This window comes from Coturnix japonica, chromosome 1, assembly GCF_001577835.2.
Source record: "Coturnix japonica isolate 7356 chromosome 1, Coturnix japonica 2.1, whole genome shotgun sequence".
Classification (NCBI taxonomy): Eukaryota; Metazoa; Chordata; class Aves; order Galliformes; family Phasianidae; genus Coturnix; species Coturnix japonica.
The window spans coordinates 72103660-72116513 of NC_029516.1; the positions used below are offsets into that span (position 1 = coordinate 72103660).

The window sequence follows — 12854 nt, forward strand, 5'->3', positions numbered from 1 at the left end:
TCCAGCTGCTTGTGCCATCTGCACACAAAATAACTCTCCTCTCTTGCATTCTGCAAAATGGAGAAATGGAGGGAGAATGTGTTCTTCCTCGTCTGTGACACGCTTGGCTTCTAATCAGATCTTCAAAGTCTTACCTCTACATTAGTGAGGTTGTTAAAAACAACACAAGCTCAAAAACATGTTAAACAGCTGCCAGAAGCTCGGGAAAAAGCAGCACTAGCTTACCATTCTTAGACATGATTGGCAAGATTCTCCTCTCCAACACAGATGCTGCTAAAACATCTACATTTTGCATGGATCGGATTCAGTGCTTGCCAACAAATATGAAAGAAGGGGTGGATCCTGGCTCCATCTCTTCTGGTCACTCAGGTGCACAGCATGCACCTGACTTCCATGAGTTGGCCCTGCCTTCCTACGAGGTACTCAATCATCGGTTCACACCATGGAATAGCATTTCAACTACACATGGTTAAAGACAGACAGGTAGACTTCAGCAGAAGGAGGATCTGAATCCCTCCAAACACAAATCAACAGTATATACCATCCGACCATCAAACCCAAGTCAAACCTGCACTTGGTGCAAATACGTAGTCATACACATGTAAATACTGAATTCTCCAGGCACAGTTCACTTCTATGAGAGCCATGGGCAATGCCAAGACACAAAGCCACAGTACAAGGGAGCTCTTTGATTGCTCCCTCCATCTCCCTCCACTTTAAATGAAAAAGCTGCCCTGGATCTGCCACCCACCACAGAGGAATTCATAAGTTTAAAAAGAAAGGAAGAAAGAAATAGAAGAAAAAAGCAAATCAGCAGAGATTACTCTGCTTTTTAAACTCCAAAGCTGACCTTTGGATTAAGCAACTGGAGTGCTTCCATTAGAAAAAAGGGACTCTGCCACACATTTTACAAAGGAAAACCAGTGGTGTCCAGGAGGCCACAGGCCTTTCTGTTAAGCCAGGATCAGTATCCAGGAGTCAACTCCCAGACTTGAGCTTCAACCACTAAATCTGCTTCAAAGCAATTCCATTGCAAAGCTAATAACTGGAGACTGTTCCTACATCCACTTAAAGCAGCAGACACTAATCTCTCCATCTGCAATAAATATGCATGCCACAGGGGTCTGGACAAGATAAGTGGAGCAGCTGTTTAAGCACGCATACAGTCTAGGGAATCGGCTTCAGAGCCAACAGGGCACAGGCATGAAGATCTCTAGACATCTTCACATGACACAGCAACTAAGGAGACTGAGATACCCGTTCTTTCTTGTATCTCTGTGGAATGAAGCATTAACCCCAGGAGAAAGGCTGAAGCAGGCATGCATAACACCTGCAGACTGCACAGCCCTCAAACACTCCTAGATACATCTGACCCATCAAGCTGGTCAACATAAATGACAAAATGAGCAGGTACCATCATGAATCGGGACCAAACCAGGTGCAGTATAGTACCACAAGAACACAACAAAAGCACAAACAAACAAATAGCCTGTATCTACATGTGTCCCAGTACTCATTCAGCATTCAAGCTGCTGGAAAGTTCTGGCTGCACTAAGGCTGCTTCAGAAGAAGTCTCCCCTCAAGCCAATGCAAAAACACAGTCAGAAAGAACAGAGAGTCCCAGGCCACTGAAAGCATCCCACCATGCAGCTACATGCCTCACCCTTCAAGGTAGCCCCCACTTGTCACAAAAACGGGTGCCAAAGCTCAAACACCTGAAAGCAAACATTTCAATCAGTTGCCAGCACCTCACACAGGATCTGAATGGCAGCACTCAGTCTGATGCAAGGGATGTTTATTCGGGTTTCCTCCACAGCTCCTGACTGTGCAGGGAAGGACAGACAAGATGCGTCCTGCATTTTAGCACATTAATTTGCTGAATGTTTTCTTGCTTATTTCCTTCAGCCCTTGCCATGTGAATGCAAGGAACTTGCTGGCCAGTCAGGAGGCTCTGAAGAGTGATGCTCTGATGTGCTGTCAGAGGGCATCTGGTCCATGCAACCACAGAGCACTAACTAGCCTCAGCTACATGAGGAAGCCTCTCATCTTTACTCCAGCAAGAAGGCAGAGAAGGCCTTTAAATAAGTACATTATTGGGCTTAGCCCAGTGACCAACCTAAAATTGAGCTATCAGCACTTTTCATTCTCGGTCTCACTCAAGGGATGTTTATTCAGGTTTCTGAAGCAAGGACAACCAAACCCGATTTGGTAGCATTCAAGAGACTAGGATTCCTCTGTGGGGAAAATTCAGAAACAGGCGACACCACATAAACAAATGCAGTCGATGCTTGCAGCTATGGCACAGCCGCATTTATCTACACCACTGGACACCAGTGGCTTGTACCTACCTCAAGTGCCCCAAGCTGTAGTATCGCGATTCTCCATCTGTTGAACGAACAACCTTGACAGTAAACATGGGCTGCAGCTGCCGTAGCTCTAGCAGGACAATGGCCAGGTAATGAATGAAGAGCAGTGCATCCACCAGAGACACTGCATACTGCACTATTCCTTGGTAGTTGGTGTCCTTGGAGTCCAAGATGCGAACGCCATAAAAAAGCCAGTAGGAAAACACAAACAGGAAGATGAGGACCAACAAGAGGGCCCGGAATACAAACACCCTCGGTATGTCTGCCTTGGGCTGGCGGAAAAACAGAGCCCAGGTCCCAATCAGAAGAATGAGGAGTTTAAATGCCACAGAGATGAACAGTCCCTCACAGACAGTACCACACGGCTCCAGATCATCCCGCCACAGGATCTGGGGCAAAAGAATGAAGGCGATGGGGGTAAGGAAGACGAGGAGTCCGAGAACAGCTGCCACTGTTAAACCCAGGTAACGTTTGCAGTCCAAGCCAACACTGTCCTCCAGATCCTTACTGATCCTGGCTATGTCTTCCTGGGAAATGCTGTGCTCAGAGGTACCTGTGATTGCTGTTGTGGTCTCACCCCAATTGTCATCCTAAGAGAGGAAAAAAGAAACAAAAACAATAGTGAAACAATTGGGTTATCATTAACCCTAATAATAATCAGGTCCCACGTGAAAAACCAAGGACGAGCGCTCTGCCAGCCCATGAATTCTGTAGTGCATCACAGAATCACCTGGAAAGGAAAGTTCCATTTCAGCGTTTGACTCACAGCTGCTGTTGAAGTGACTCATGCCCAAGAAGACTCCTGGTCCTTCACACAAATAGGTACCAAACAACGTCAATGCACGTGTTTTGCTGCTTCACACCCAACACCTTTGTAGCTCGAGGCTCATTCAGAACTGCATATTTTGCTTTTGCTCTCACCCTCCCAAATCTTTCTTTCTGCAGCCTCGGTCATTTATAGGATTTACACCTTCTCCCAGACTTTGGCAAGTACATATGCTGAGCTAAGCACTTTGTTTTAAAGAAACAGACATTGTTTTATACACAAGACATGATACCTATAGACATAACAGAGCTGCACGAGTGCAAGACATACAGAGTTTCCTACTTACCACAGCACTTCAATATTAAACACTATTCACTGCTTTATAAAAGCTACAGGAAAGAGAGTCTTCAAGAACCTTTTAGAGAGAGCAGTGGACAGAAGCAGTAAGAACTGCTCTGAATAACTTTGATAATTTAACTTCCAATGCACTTCAACACTGCCGTGCCTACAGGAGTAGGGTTTTGAGATAGACCAACCACAAACAGCCAGTAACTCAAATTAATCTAAGGGTTTTTTTTCCTCATCAAAGCAGAGAAGAGATACCTGTACTGTAAGATTTCCTGAATGGAAGAGTAATCATGTCTCATTTTCTTTTATTGCCCATGTCTCCAGTAAAACAACCTCAGCACTTCAAGTATTTTATGCTTATGTATCAAATAGCTCTGCATGATTTCCTCCTTTTGATTGACTGAGAAGCTTGGCAGAACAGAGAAGGGATGGAAACACCACAGCAGCTTAAGGCTACAGCTCGGAAGAAAACAGGCAACTCTAGTCTTAGTTTACAACTTCAAACAGTTCCTCCCATTCTAAATGGCACAAATATCAAAATCATGCAGTTACATGGAAATACAAGTCTAAATCTCAAATGGCACAAGGTAGCTGAATCCAGTCTAGGGCAATCTGCTTCCTAGGAGAAAAGTCTTCCTCGTTTATCAACTCAATTTCCTTTGACTTTAACGCATTAAGGAAGTCTGCATGAAAACAAGGGCCTAAAAATTTGCCAGAATATTTCACAGAATTGTAGGGGTTGGAAGGAACTTGCAGCGATCATTGAGTCCAACCCCCCTGCCAAAGCAGGTTCCCTGTTCCAGGTCACACAGGTAGGCGTCCAGGCAGGTCTTGAATATCTCCAGAGAAGGAGATTCCACAACCCCCCTGGGCAGCCTGTTCCAGTGCTCCGTCACCATCACCATAAAGAAATTCTTCTTATGCTCCAGTTTCTGTCCGTTTTCCCTTGTCCTGTCTCCACACACGGCTGAAAAGAGTCTGGCCTCTCCACTTTGCCCCCCACACCTCATATTTATAGACCTGGATCAGGTCCCCCCTCAGTCTTCTTTTCTCAAGGCTAAACAGACTCAGTTCACTTAGCCTTTCTTCACAGGGGAGATGCTCCAGGCCCTTCACCATCTTTGTGGCCCTCTGCTGGACTCTTTCCAAGAGATCTTTTTTGTACTGGGGAGCCCAGAACTGGACACAATACTCCAGATGAGGCCTTACCAGGGAAGAGCAGAGGGGGAGGATCAACTCCCTCGACCTTCAGGCCAGGTCAAGAACTCAAAGTAATAGCTGGAACTCTTAAAAACAAATACTTGATTACAAAATAGTAAATGAAAGTATGTGAAGTAAGTACACCTGTAGCTACATGAATGCTGTTGTAAGTGCTACCATACGCAATCTGAATAGAACTTGGCAATTTTGTTTTGAAAGAATAAAGGTGGAGCCCCATAGAAAAAAAACAAACACACCAAAAATGCAATCCAGGAAGCAAGGAAACATCCTGTATTCTTTGTCTTCCAGCATCAGTCATTCTTTGCCAATGAATGTGCACCTTCACATTAACTACTAGAGCAGAGTGTTGGATCCATCCTAGATGCAATCTAAAATAAACACTTTTCTTACTTATTAATAATGATATATCAGCTTTGAGTTTTGAGGGTTCTTTCCCCTAAATTCTTAGCTATTTTGCACAACCTTTATATTTCTTGCCTCCTTTCCTTATTAGGGAATCCTGGCCCTAACATTTTACACCACGATCCCATGCAAATCAAGACAAAAACATACATACAGGTGAAAGGCTTGACCTGAATATTGCACAGTGAGCTGATGGAAACACATGTTTCTATAGAGCTTGGCAGATAACTCTCTCTGGAGACAGAAGCAAATTAGCGCCCCAGGGGTAAGTCATGTCAGCGCTGGTGCTGTCAAAAATAATGCTCTCAGGAAAGACAAAACTGATGAGAACTTAGTGTAATGCATGAATAAACAGCAGCCATAGGTCATAGTAGCGTACTGACAGCACGTGAGCAACATGCCTCTTCTTATTCATGTGAGACGAAGTCACAGGCTCTATTCCAGAAACCAAGCTCCACATTTAACTTCTCTGCCTCCTTACCTGGCCTTCCTCCGTTCGAGAGGCGTCATTCCCGAGCAGCGGTTCTGCAGGAGGTGTCTGGATAGTGACAGACTTCTCAGACCGACTGCCATCCTTGCTTCGTGGGGATTTGTGCCTGTCCCGACTCCTTTTCCAAATAGAGCAAGAGAAGAAGAATGTTACCAAAGAGTTTCTGGAGCACAGCCCGGAACCTTTAACTTACTTGCAGCAGGTGCCCTAAGAAATTGGTTATAGTCATGCTTGCTCACCTCTTGATCAACACTGATTTAATTTGCAATAAAACAAGGACTCAATTTGGGACTAATTGGTCTCTGCCTCTAATAAGGTGTCCCATCGGAACACACAGAGGTAATACAAGGAAACAAGACATCTTTCTACGTTCTGATGTTAAAGGAAAAGGGAAGAAAGACAAACGAGATGTTTTTACTCTAGAACTGGACTGCAAGCACAAAGGTGATTCCATGGAAGAATTCTTTTTCCAACCACATGGGATAACTGCTTCTGAAATGCAAAGTTATTTCGGACCAGCTCAGTTCTAAGTTACAAAGACTGTAAATGGAACCAGTTTGGTATGTAAAACTAATGATGAAGATTAAACAATAAAAAGAAGAAAAAGGAAAATGAATAAAGAAAAAGGAGCATATTTCCTAAGTAATTAGACGTCTTAGAGTAAGAGGTTTTTTGATGGCACTGAACTACCAAAACAGAAGGAGGACTTGCTATTCAAGCTCACAAAAGCCTGCCTTCAAATCCAATCAACGCTGATAAAGGACTTGTTGTGGACTCGAGCACCACTTAAGTCCTGCTAGAAAAAAACACCACCAACAAAGAGAAGTCAGGAGGATGGGGAGGGGAAGAAAGGAAGCCTTATTGTTACACAATAAAGAAATGGTATCAGAATAGAAACAAGTGGCAAGTATCAGTTAGGAAGTCTGACACGTCTCCCCAGAGACTCTATTCATCCCTCACGCTTTAAAGCGAGAGTCCAGTGATTTTCTTCCTTCAGATGGTGCTTCTCCAATTTTTATTTAGCGACAAGCAACCCCAGCATACAATCAACAGTTTGAATGTCATTAAAATAATGGCATAATTACTTCCTATCTTGTTAATGGGTTCCTCTGGAGGACCCTCGGCACGCAGAGCTGTAGCCCCATTGATTACATCCTGGCTAACATTTTTTTCCACACATCCTAGCTTAAAGTAGCAAGTAATTAAAAATAACTATTTCCTTACCCTTGTCTGTGGGCTTTTTTGGAGTGACCTGAGTAGTGGGAGTATCCCGAATACGTTGATTCTGTATCCATTGCAGCAGACATGGGGTCCACGAGGATTCTGTTTAGAAGACGAGTTCCTGGCGCTCCTGAGGTGGAGTCCGTGATAAAAGTGCTTTCCTAAGTACTCTTTGCTTCCCAGTCATTAGTGAGGCCTGGTCCTTGGGGAGCAAGTGCACTTCACTTGCAAGGAGTCCTTCCAGGGGCAGGAGTTGGGGGAGCTCTGCTCCTCACGATAGGCCTAGAAAAAACAAACAGGCATGTTAAGCAAAGCAAAACAGGATTCATGCTGTATTCATTCTCTTACTCCCTTTCCACCTGGCCACAGGTCACCAACTCATCACACTGTGTCCAGTTTGCAACCTCATCCCAGCTGATATCTCCGTTTCCAGACTGGAGACACACGTACCCATTTGCAGAGCTTTAAATAAGCTGGTAGAAAGCCAAGAAATATTTATCCAAGAAACTGAAGCAGCATCAGAAGAGCAGCAGAAGAGCTTCGAGCCTCGGTGAAGACTGAGCATCCTGAACACAGATACTCACCCCAGAACAAATACTACACTTGACTTCCACATCCCCATAACTCACATCCCAAATACCACCAGGCTGAGAATGGCAGCAATACACTCTGCTTGTTCCTGGGGGAAGGGACGGGGGTGTGTGTGACTATCGCAGCAGAAATGCTGTGAACGATCAGACCACCGTGTCTGAACCTGCTTTGTTTTCATAGCTGCAAGGTGTGCCCATTTTACAAGCATTAGCTACTACACAATCGATGGCAGCGCGAGTGCCTCCCTTCCTTTGCAACCTTCGCCTCCAAAGCTAATTTGGGCTCAAAGAACTGAATTTTATTAGAAGTTATAGCTATATATACACACACTAATCGCACCAGGGAGAGTTGATTAGAGATCATAACGGGCTTATATGGGCCAACGTTTCCTGTGGCACATTCCATTCAGAACAGAAGCTTAAGTCCAATCTGCAAAGGGCAGAAGAGAGATGACTGTTTTGGGATGGGAACATGGTGACAACAGAACAGCCCCTAGGAGTTACACACCAAGAATTTGGAACCCTGTGGAGGAAAGAGGAAAAAAAGAAGCCCAGCTACTTCCCAACTCTATTGTGAATTCGTCAAGAAGGGAAACAAAGGAATCAGGGACCAGCCTGTCTTAAGGGAATCTTAAGCATAGTGTCCCAGTGCAGGGTTTGGCATGGAGCAGCACTCTCCCATGCTTCCTGTCAGATGGCTGTCCTTTGCCAACACCAGAAGGACGGAGGGCTATAGGCATGTGGAAGGCAGAGCAGGCAAAAGACTACTTTAATTAACATTAAATCCCTCCGTTTCTCTCTGCTTGCAACACTTTTGAAAGCTGCTAGCAATAAAAGAGTCAACAACTGCTTGCCATCTTCTACCTTCCCAGAGAGGAACGACAACAGAAACCAAACCTAATACTAAGCTGGCTCCCTTTTCCAACCAGAATTCCTCCACCAACACATCCAGAACAACTCATGAGCAAGCAGAGAGCCCTCTGCAATGCATAAACCCTGCTTAAGAACCAAGCCTGGGCTCCAAGGGCTCCCTTGGCTCACAGCATGATGTGGAGCTGCAGGCATTTACCAGAAGCCTGGGCTCACCAGGGCTCCCAGGAAGGAGGTGGTGTTGGGGAACCTCTGCACACATGAATTCCTAGGCTGCAAGGGAACATCGTGCCTCAAAAAGCTCCTTAAAGGAAGCAGAGAATTTACAAGGGACAAACAAGAATGGAAACATAAGGCCTGGTTTTGGAAGGGGGGGGGAATGATGATGAATTTAGACTGTACAGGCACAGCAAAAAACAAAGCCAAGGCACGGCACAGTTTGAAATACAGCATCATGACTGTAACAGGAACTAAAATCCCCCAGCCAGGGAGACATGATGCAACACATTAACTCCCCAGATTTGCACATAGCCTGGAATGTACGGCTCCAGCAACAGGATGGGACTCAGAAAAGCTGCTTTTTAGCTCCACCTCAGACAGATCCCAGCCTCCATGCTCCAAAAAGCACTATTAGACCGGCTGTGATGAGCACTAAAGGACCTTGTAAGCACTAGGAGCGGCAAATCAAGAATAACCTCACAAATCCAAGAGGTGTTAACAAGGATGATGGGATCAATCCACTCACTTTGGCATTACTGGAGAGCAACCATCATCACAAACATAGCAAAGCCATAGAGGAACCCGTGAAGGAGGTTTAAACTCACGCCCTTTTCCTCCAATTACTTCACCTTTTTTCCCCCTCAAATCTCAGACAGAAGATGGAGCCGGAGAAGTCAGAGAGTATTTCAGCAGATAGAAATGGCTGTGAGAAATGCCCAGGCTTCCTAGACAGGAACCACAAGCACACAGATCCAGTTTGGCAGTGGGAGAAGCAAGGCAGCGCTGGGCATGGGAAGCAGCCTCACAGTTAAGGCTAATATGGGAGCATTGAGGCAGGCTGGATCATGCCAACTTTCATTTTCTGTGCAAACAAGAGCAACGGTTTTGACATAGCTCTGTGAAAAGTCAACAACCGGGCCACCAAAAAACGTTAAACCTCCTGGAGTGCAGTCAAAAGCAATGTGATGAACTTAGGAACTTGGCACCACCTCCCGGCCCCAGCTGCAGGATGTACAGGGGGCTGAACAGTTCTTCCCACCAAGGAGAATGGGAATAAAACTGCCCAGTCCAGGTAGGATAAAGCAAAGACTCCACAGTGGGAGGTGCACAGTCTGCAGAGAGAATTGATCCAGGTACACTCACAGCAGTCAAACAAAGCAGGGCACCTACCTCCTAGTCAATATCATGGCAGGAATGGGGCTGGTCATAGCCCAAGAAAGCTTCTGTGATTGCCGGGGAGGAGATGGGGGGCCCCCATCCATCCAGAAACAAGTGTGAATGGGTAGCCCAATCCGGTTAATTCAAAGAGATCACCACACCTCCTGCAGATAACATGGTCTATTTGCAAAGCACCTGGCCCCGTGTGAAACAAAGCTCCTTTGGCTTCAGGGTACAGCTGCACCGTACTTGGGTTTTGACAGGAAAGAAGGTGTAAGTAGCTCCCACCTCCGCACCACAGTTCACCACTCTCAGTTGTGTCAACACAATCCTCAGAGAGCAAACAACACCACTGTAAGGAGGGGGAAAAAAACCCATAGTAATCTCCCCTCCCTACCTTGCCGCACTTTTGTCTCGGGTCCTTTCTGTGATTCAATTCACAGCACACAGCACCGAAGAGCAAAGCCAATCCCACGATGGAGAGTGGCAGAGGCAAACAGCTAGAGGGTGGATAGGAATCTCTCCTCTGTTCAAACAAACACGTTGTGCAAGCGCACACTCTGCTGCCAGTAGGGCCGAGACTCTCACTTTGCCTTTCCCTCGCTCACAGATGAAAGAAGGAAGCTGCTGATTTCATCTGACTGGGAACTCCTTGATGGAAACAATGCTAAGGAGGCCCCAAAGGAGATTCGAGGACCCCAGTCAGTCTGGCAAGAAGCAGGGCCGAATCTTGCACCACAGGGAAGAAACATAGTTACCCCCAAGTATTATTGAAGGGATCACTGTAATTACAGCTCCTACACAGCTATGCAACTCATTGTAACTCTCTCTTTTCATTTGCTCATAAATCTCCCAAAAAAAGTCCTTTTGAATGACTATTTTCCATGCTGGGAGCCCAATTCCATTTCCAGTGAAGTTCGCTTTGTGATCATCTTCAAGGCAGCACAATTTGGCTCCCGGCCCGAGGGAAATTTAAAGGAGCAAGTTACATCTTTAAATCAAAGAAGGCAAAGGCAAACAAGAGCTCTCTCTTACATCCCATGCCTTCCCAATGGATTTCCCCCTGTGGAGCTGAGGCAAACAATTCTATCCCAGCCTAGCTTTGAAACCTTCGCCTGTTCAGTTTCATTCTTACCCAGTCCAGAACTTGCAACCTATTGCAGTCGACTTACCCATTCGTGCACGGAGTTTCAAATATCCAGAAGCACCATATGGAGTTACACACACATCCAGAAGCAGAAGCAGCCATCAGTGCCCACAAGGACGTGTGTGCCTTGTATAGGCCTCACTTCTACAGTAGCCTATAGAGCAAAGGATGCCTGCTAATGATTGCATGGAGCTTTACAGATTAAACATGCAGAACCCCAAGAGCCGTGCTAAGGGACAGCATCAGGCCGTGCTAAGGGACAGCATCAGGCTTCAGGAGTAGAAATAATTAAAAGATTACTAGGCAGACAGGAAACATTCCAGAGGCAGCGCTGACTCTGGCAGCTACAACGTATTCCTGTTATTCACTGCATTCAACTGCATGCATAGAGAGATCTATGAGCAATGCCACAGGAACCTTTCGCTTTTGTATTTCCTGAGCCAGCCCCCAGTCCAGCAATGTAACCTGGAAGCACAGAAGTTCACCCATGCTGATCTACTTGGCTCTCCGTTAGTTTTAACTAACCAGAGCCCTCGCTCTATGGTGATGGATCCTGATTTGCAAGCCCCTCACCCTAAAACTAAATGCTTAGCACTCAGCAAATCTAAGCCCTCTAGCGATGTGTTCTCTTTTCTTCACTGCCTCTCACAGGCTCCTTAGAAACAGTTCACAGACCCCCGGGAATTCCCAGCCTCTGGGCTGAAAGCCATTAGTCCACGACAAGGATCTTTCTAAAAGAAAAGCAAAGCCACTCGGTTTATTGAAGCGACCCACCTGCGTGTTTAATCTATAACACGCAGTAACGCAGGCCTGAAAACTTAGTGGGGTTATCTCAATGGAGAACAAAAACGCCTGAACAAAACCACCTCAACACAGCACTTCCATGAGTATGGAAGCTCCGTGCGGGACACATCAGTCAGGTGATGCCCTCTGCCCACTGTAAGAAACACACAAGCAGCATCCAAGTCATCAATCACGCAAATTATACCTTAGTCGCTGATTTATCAAGTAGTACAGTGACAGTACAGCCCTGCCAGGTACACGTATCCATAGTACAAGCAGAACGCTGCAGCTGCTAACTCAAACCTAAAGGACAGTAGCGACTGACTGCTAAACTAACGCTGGTCCCGGGGCTATGGCCAGACACCCTCGTGGAAGAACAGCCAAGCACGCTGAGAACCGAGCCCTCCAAACATCACATCGTTTGCAAATGCTCCGCGGCTCTTCTCAAAGCCGGGACAGCCCATTGACGTGCTTACAGGTAACCACGTTCCACAGCGCAGACAACCGAGCCGGACACTCTCCGTGCATTGCGGCCGTGCCGCTCCCGTTCCCCACGGGCGGCTCTCAGCGGGCAGCTCCAGCCCTCACCCCTCGGCCTCCCCGCCGCCCAGCCCCGGAGACGCAGACATCCGCCGGGAGCCTCTCCCGCCCGGCGGCGGAGAGGCGGCGACAGGAGGGCGGCAGCCCCACAAACACACGGACACGCGGAGCGACCACCCGACCGAGCGACCGACCTGCGTCCCGCCGCCGCCCCATGCCGCTCAGCCGGCACCGACCCGCCGCCGTGCCCCGCCGCCTTCCCCCGGCGGCGGCCGCAGTCGCCGCGGCTTTCCGCTTCCTGTGCCCGGCACCGCCCCGTCCCTCCCCCGGCTCCAGCCGCGCGGCCCGGCCCAGCCACAGGCACCCCGTGCCTCAGAGCATCACCTTGCTGTGCCGGCGTGTTGCTCCTCTCTCTAGGACACCCATTTAAATATAGTGAACTCATACAGTGAACTCACAGGTGAGAATCATAGAACAGCCTGGACCACAATGATCATCTTGTTTCAACCCCCTGCTGTGTGCAGGGTCACCAACCAGCAGACCAGGCTGCCCAGAGCCACATCCAGCCTGGCCTTGAATGCCTCCAGGGATGGGGCATCCACAGCCTCCTTGGGCAACATGTTCCAGTGCGTCACCACCCTCTGTGTGAAAAACTTCCTCCTAATATCCAACCTAAACTGCCTCTGTGAGAATGCACAGAAGAAAGCCAGACCTCCTAGATTCCACTCCTGGA

At 47.2% G+C, this 12854-nt stretch overlaps 1 protein-coding gene across 5 annotated transcripts in view; it reads right to left on the reverse strand.

Moving 5' to 3' along the window:
- The window catches only part of VANGL1 (VANGL planar cell polarity protein 1), a 37187-nt gene extending 24743 nt beyond the window's left edge, over positions 1 to 12444 (reverse strand). For 4 of the 5 annotated variants that reach the window (XM_015875114.1, XM_015875104.1, XM_015875084.1 and 1 more), the window contains exons 1-4: positions 12316 to 12444; positions 6818 to 7096; positions 5585 to 5711; positions 2349 to 2956 (exon numbers count right to left, since the gene is read on the reverse strand). In XM_015875114.1, the coding sequence (XP_015730600.1) occupies positions 2349 to 2956; positions 5585 to 5711; positions 6818 to 6900 (818 nt within the window). In that variant the 5' untranslated portion in view covers positions 6901 to 7096; positions 12316 to 12444. Of the gene's footprint in view, positions 1 to 2348; positions 2957 to 5584; positions 5712 to 6817; positions 7097 to 10823; positions 12017 to 12315 lie in introns of those variants that run through there. The other variant, XM_015875095.2, reaches the window with a different exon arrangement.
- Between the last annotated feature and the right edge of the window lie 410 nt (positions 12445 to 12854).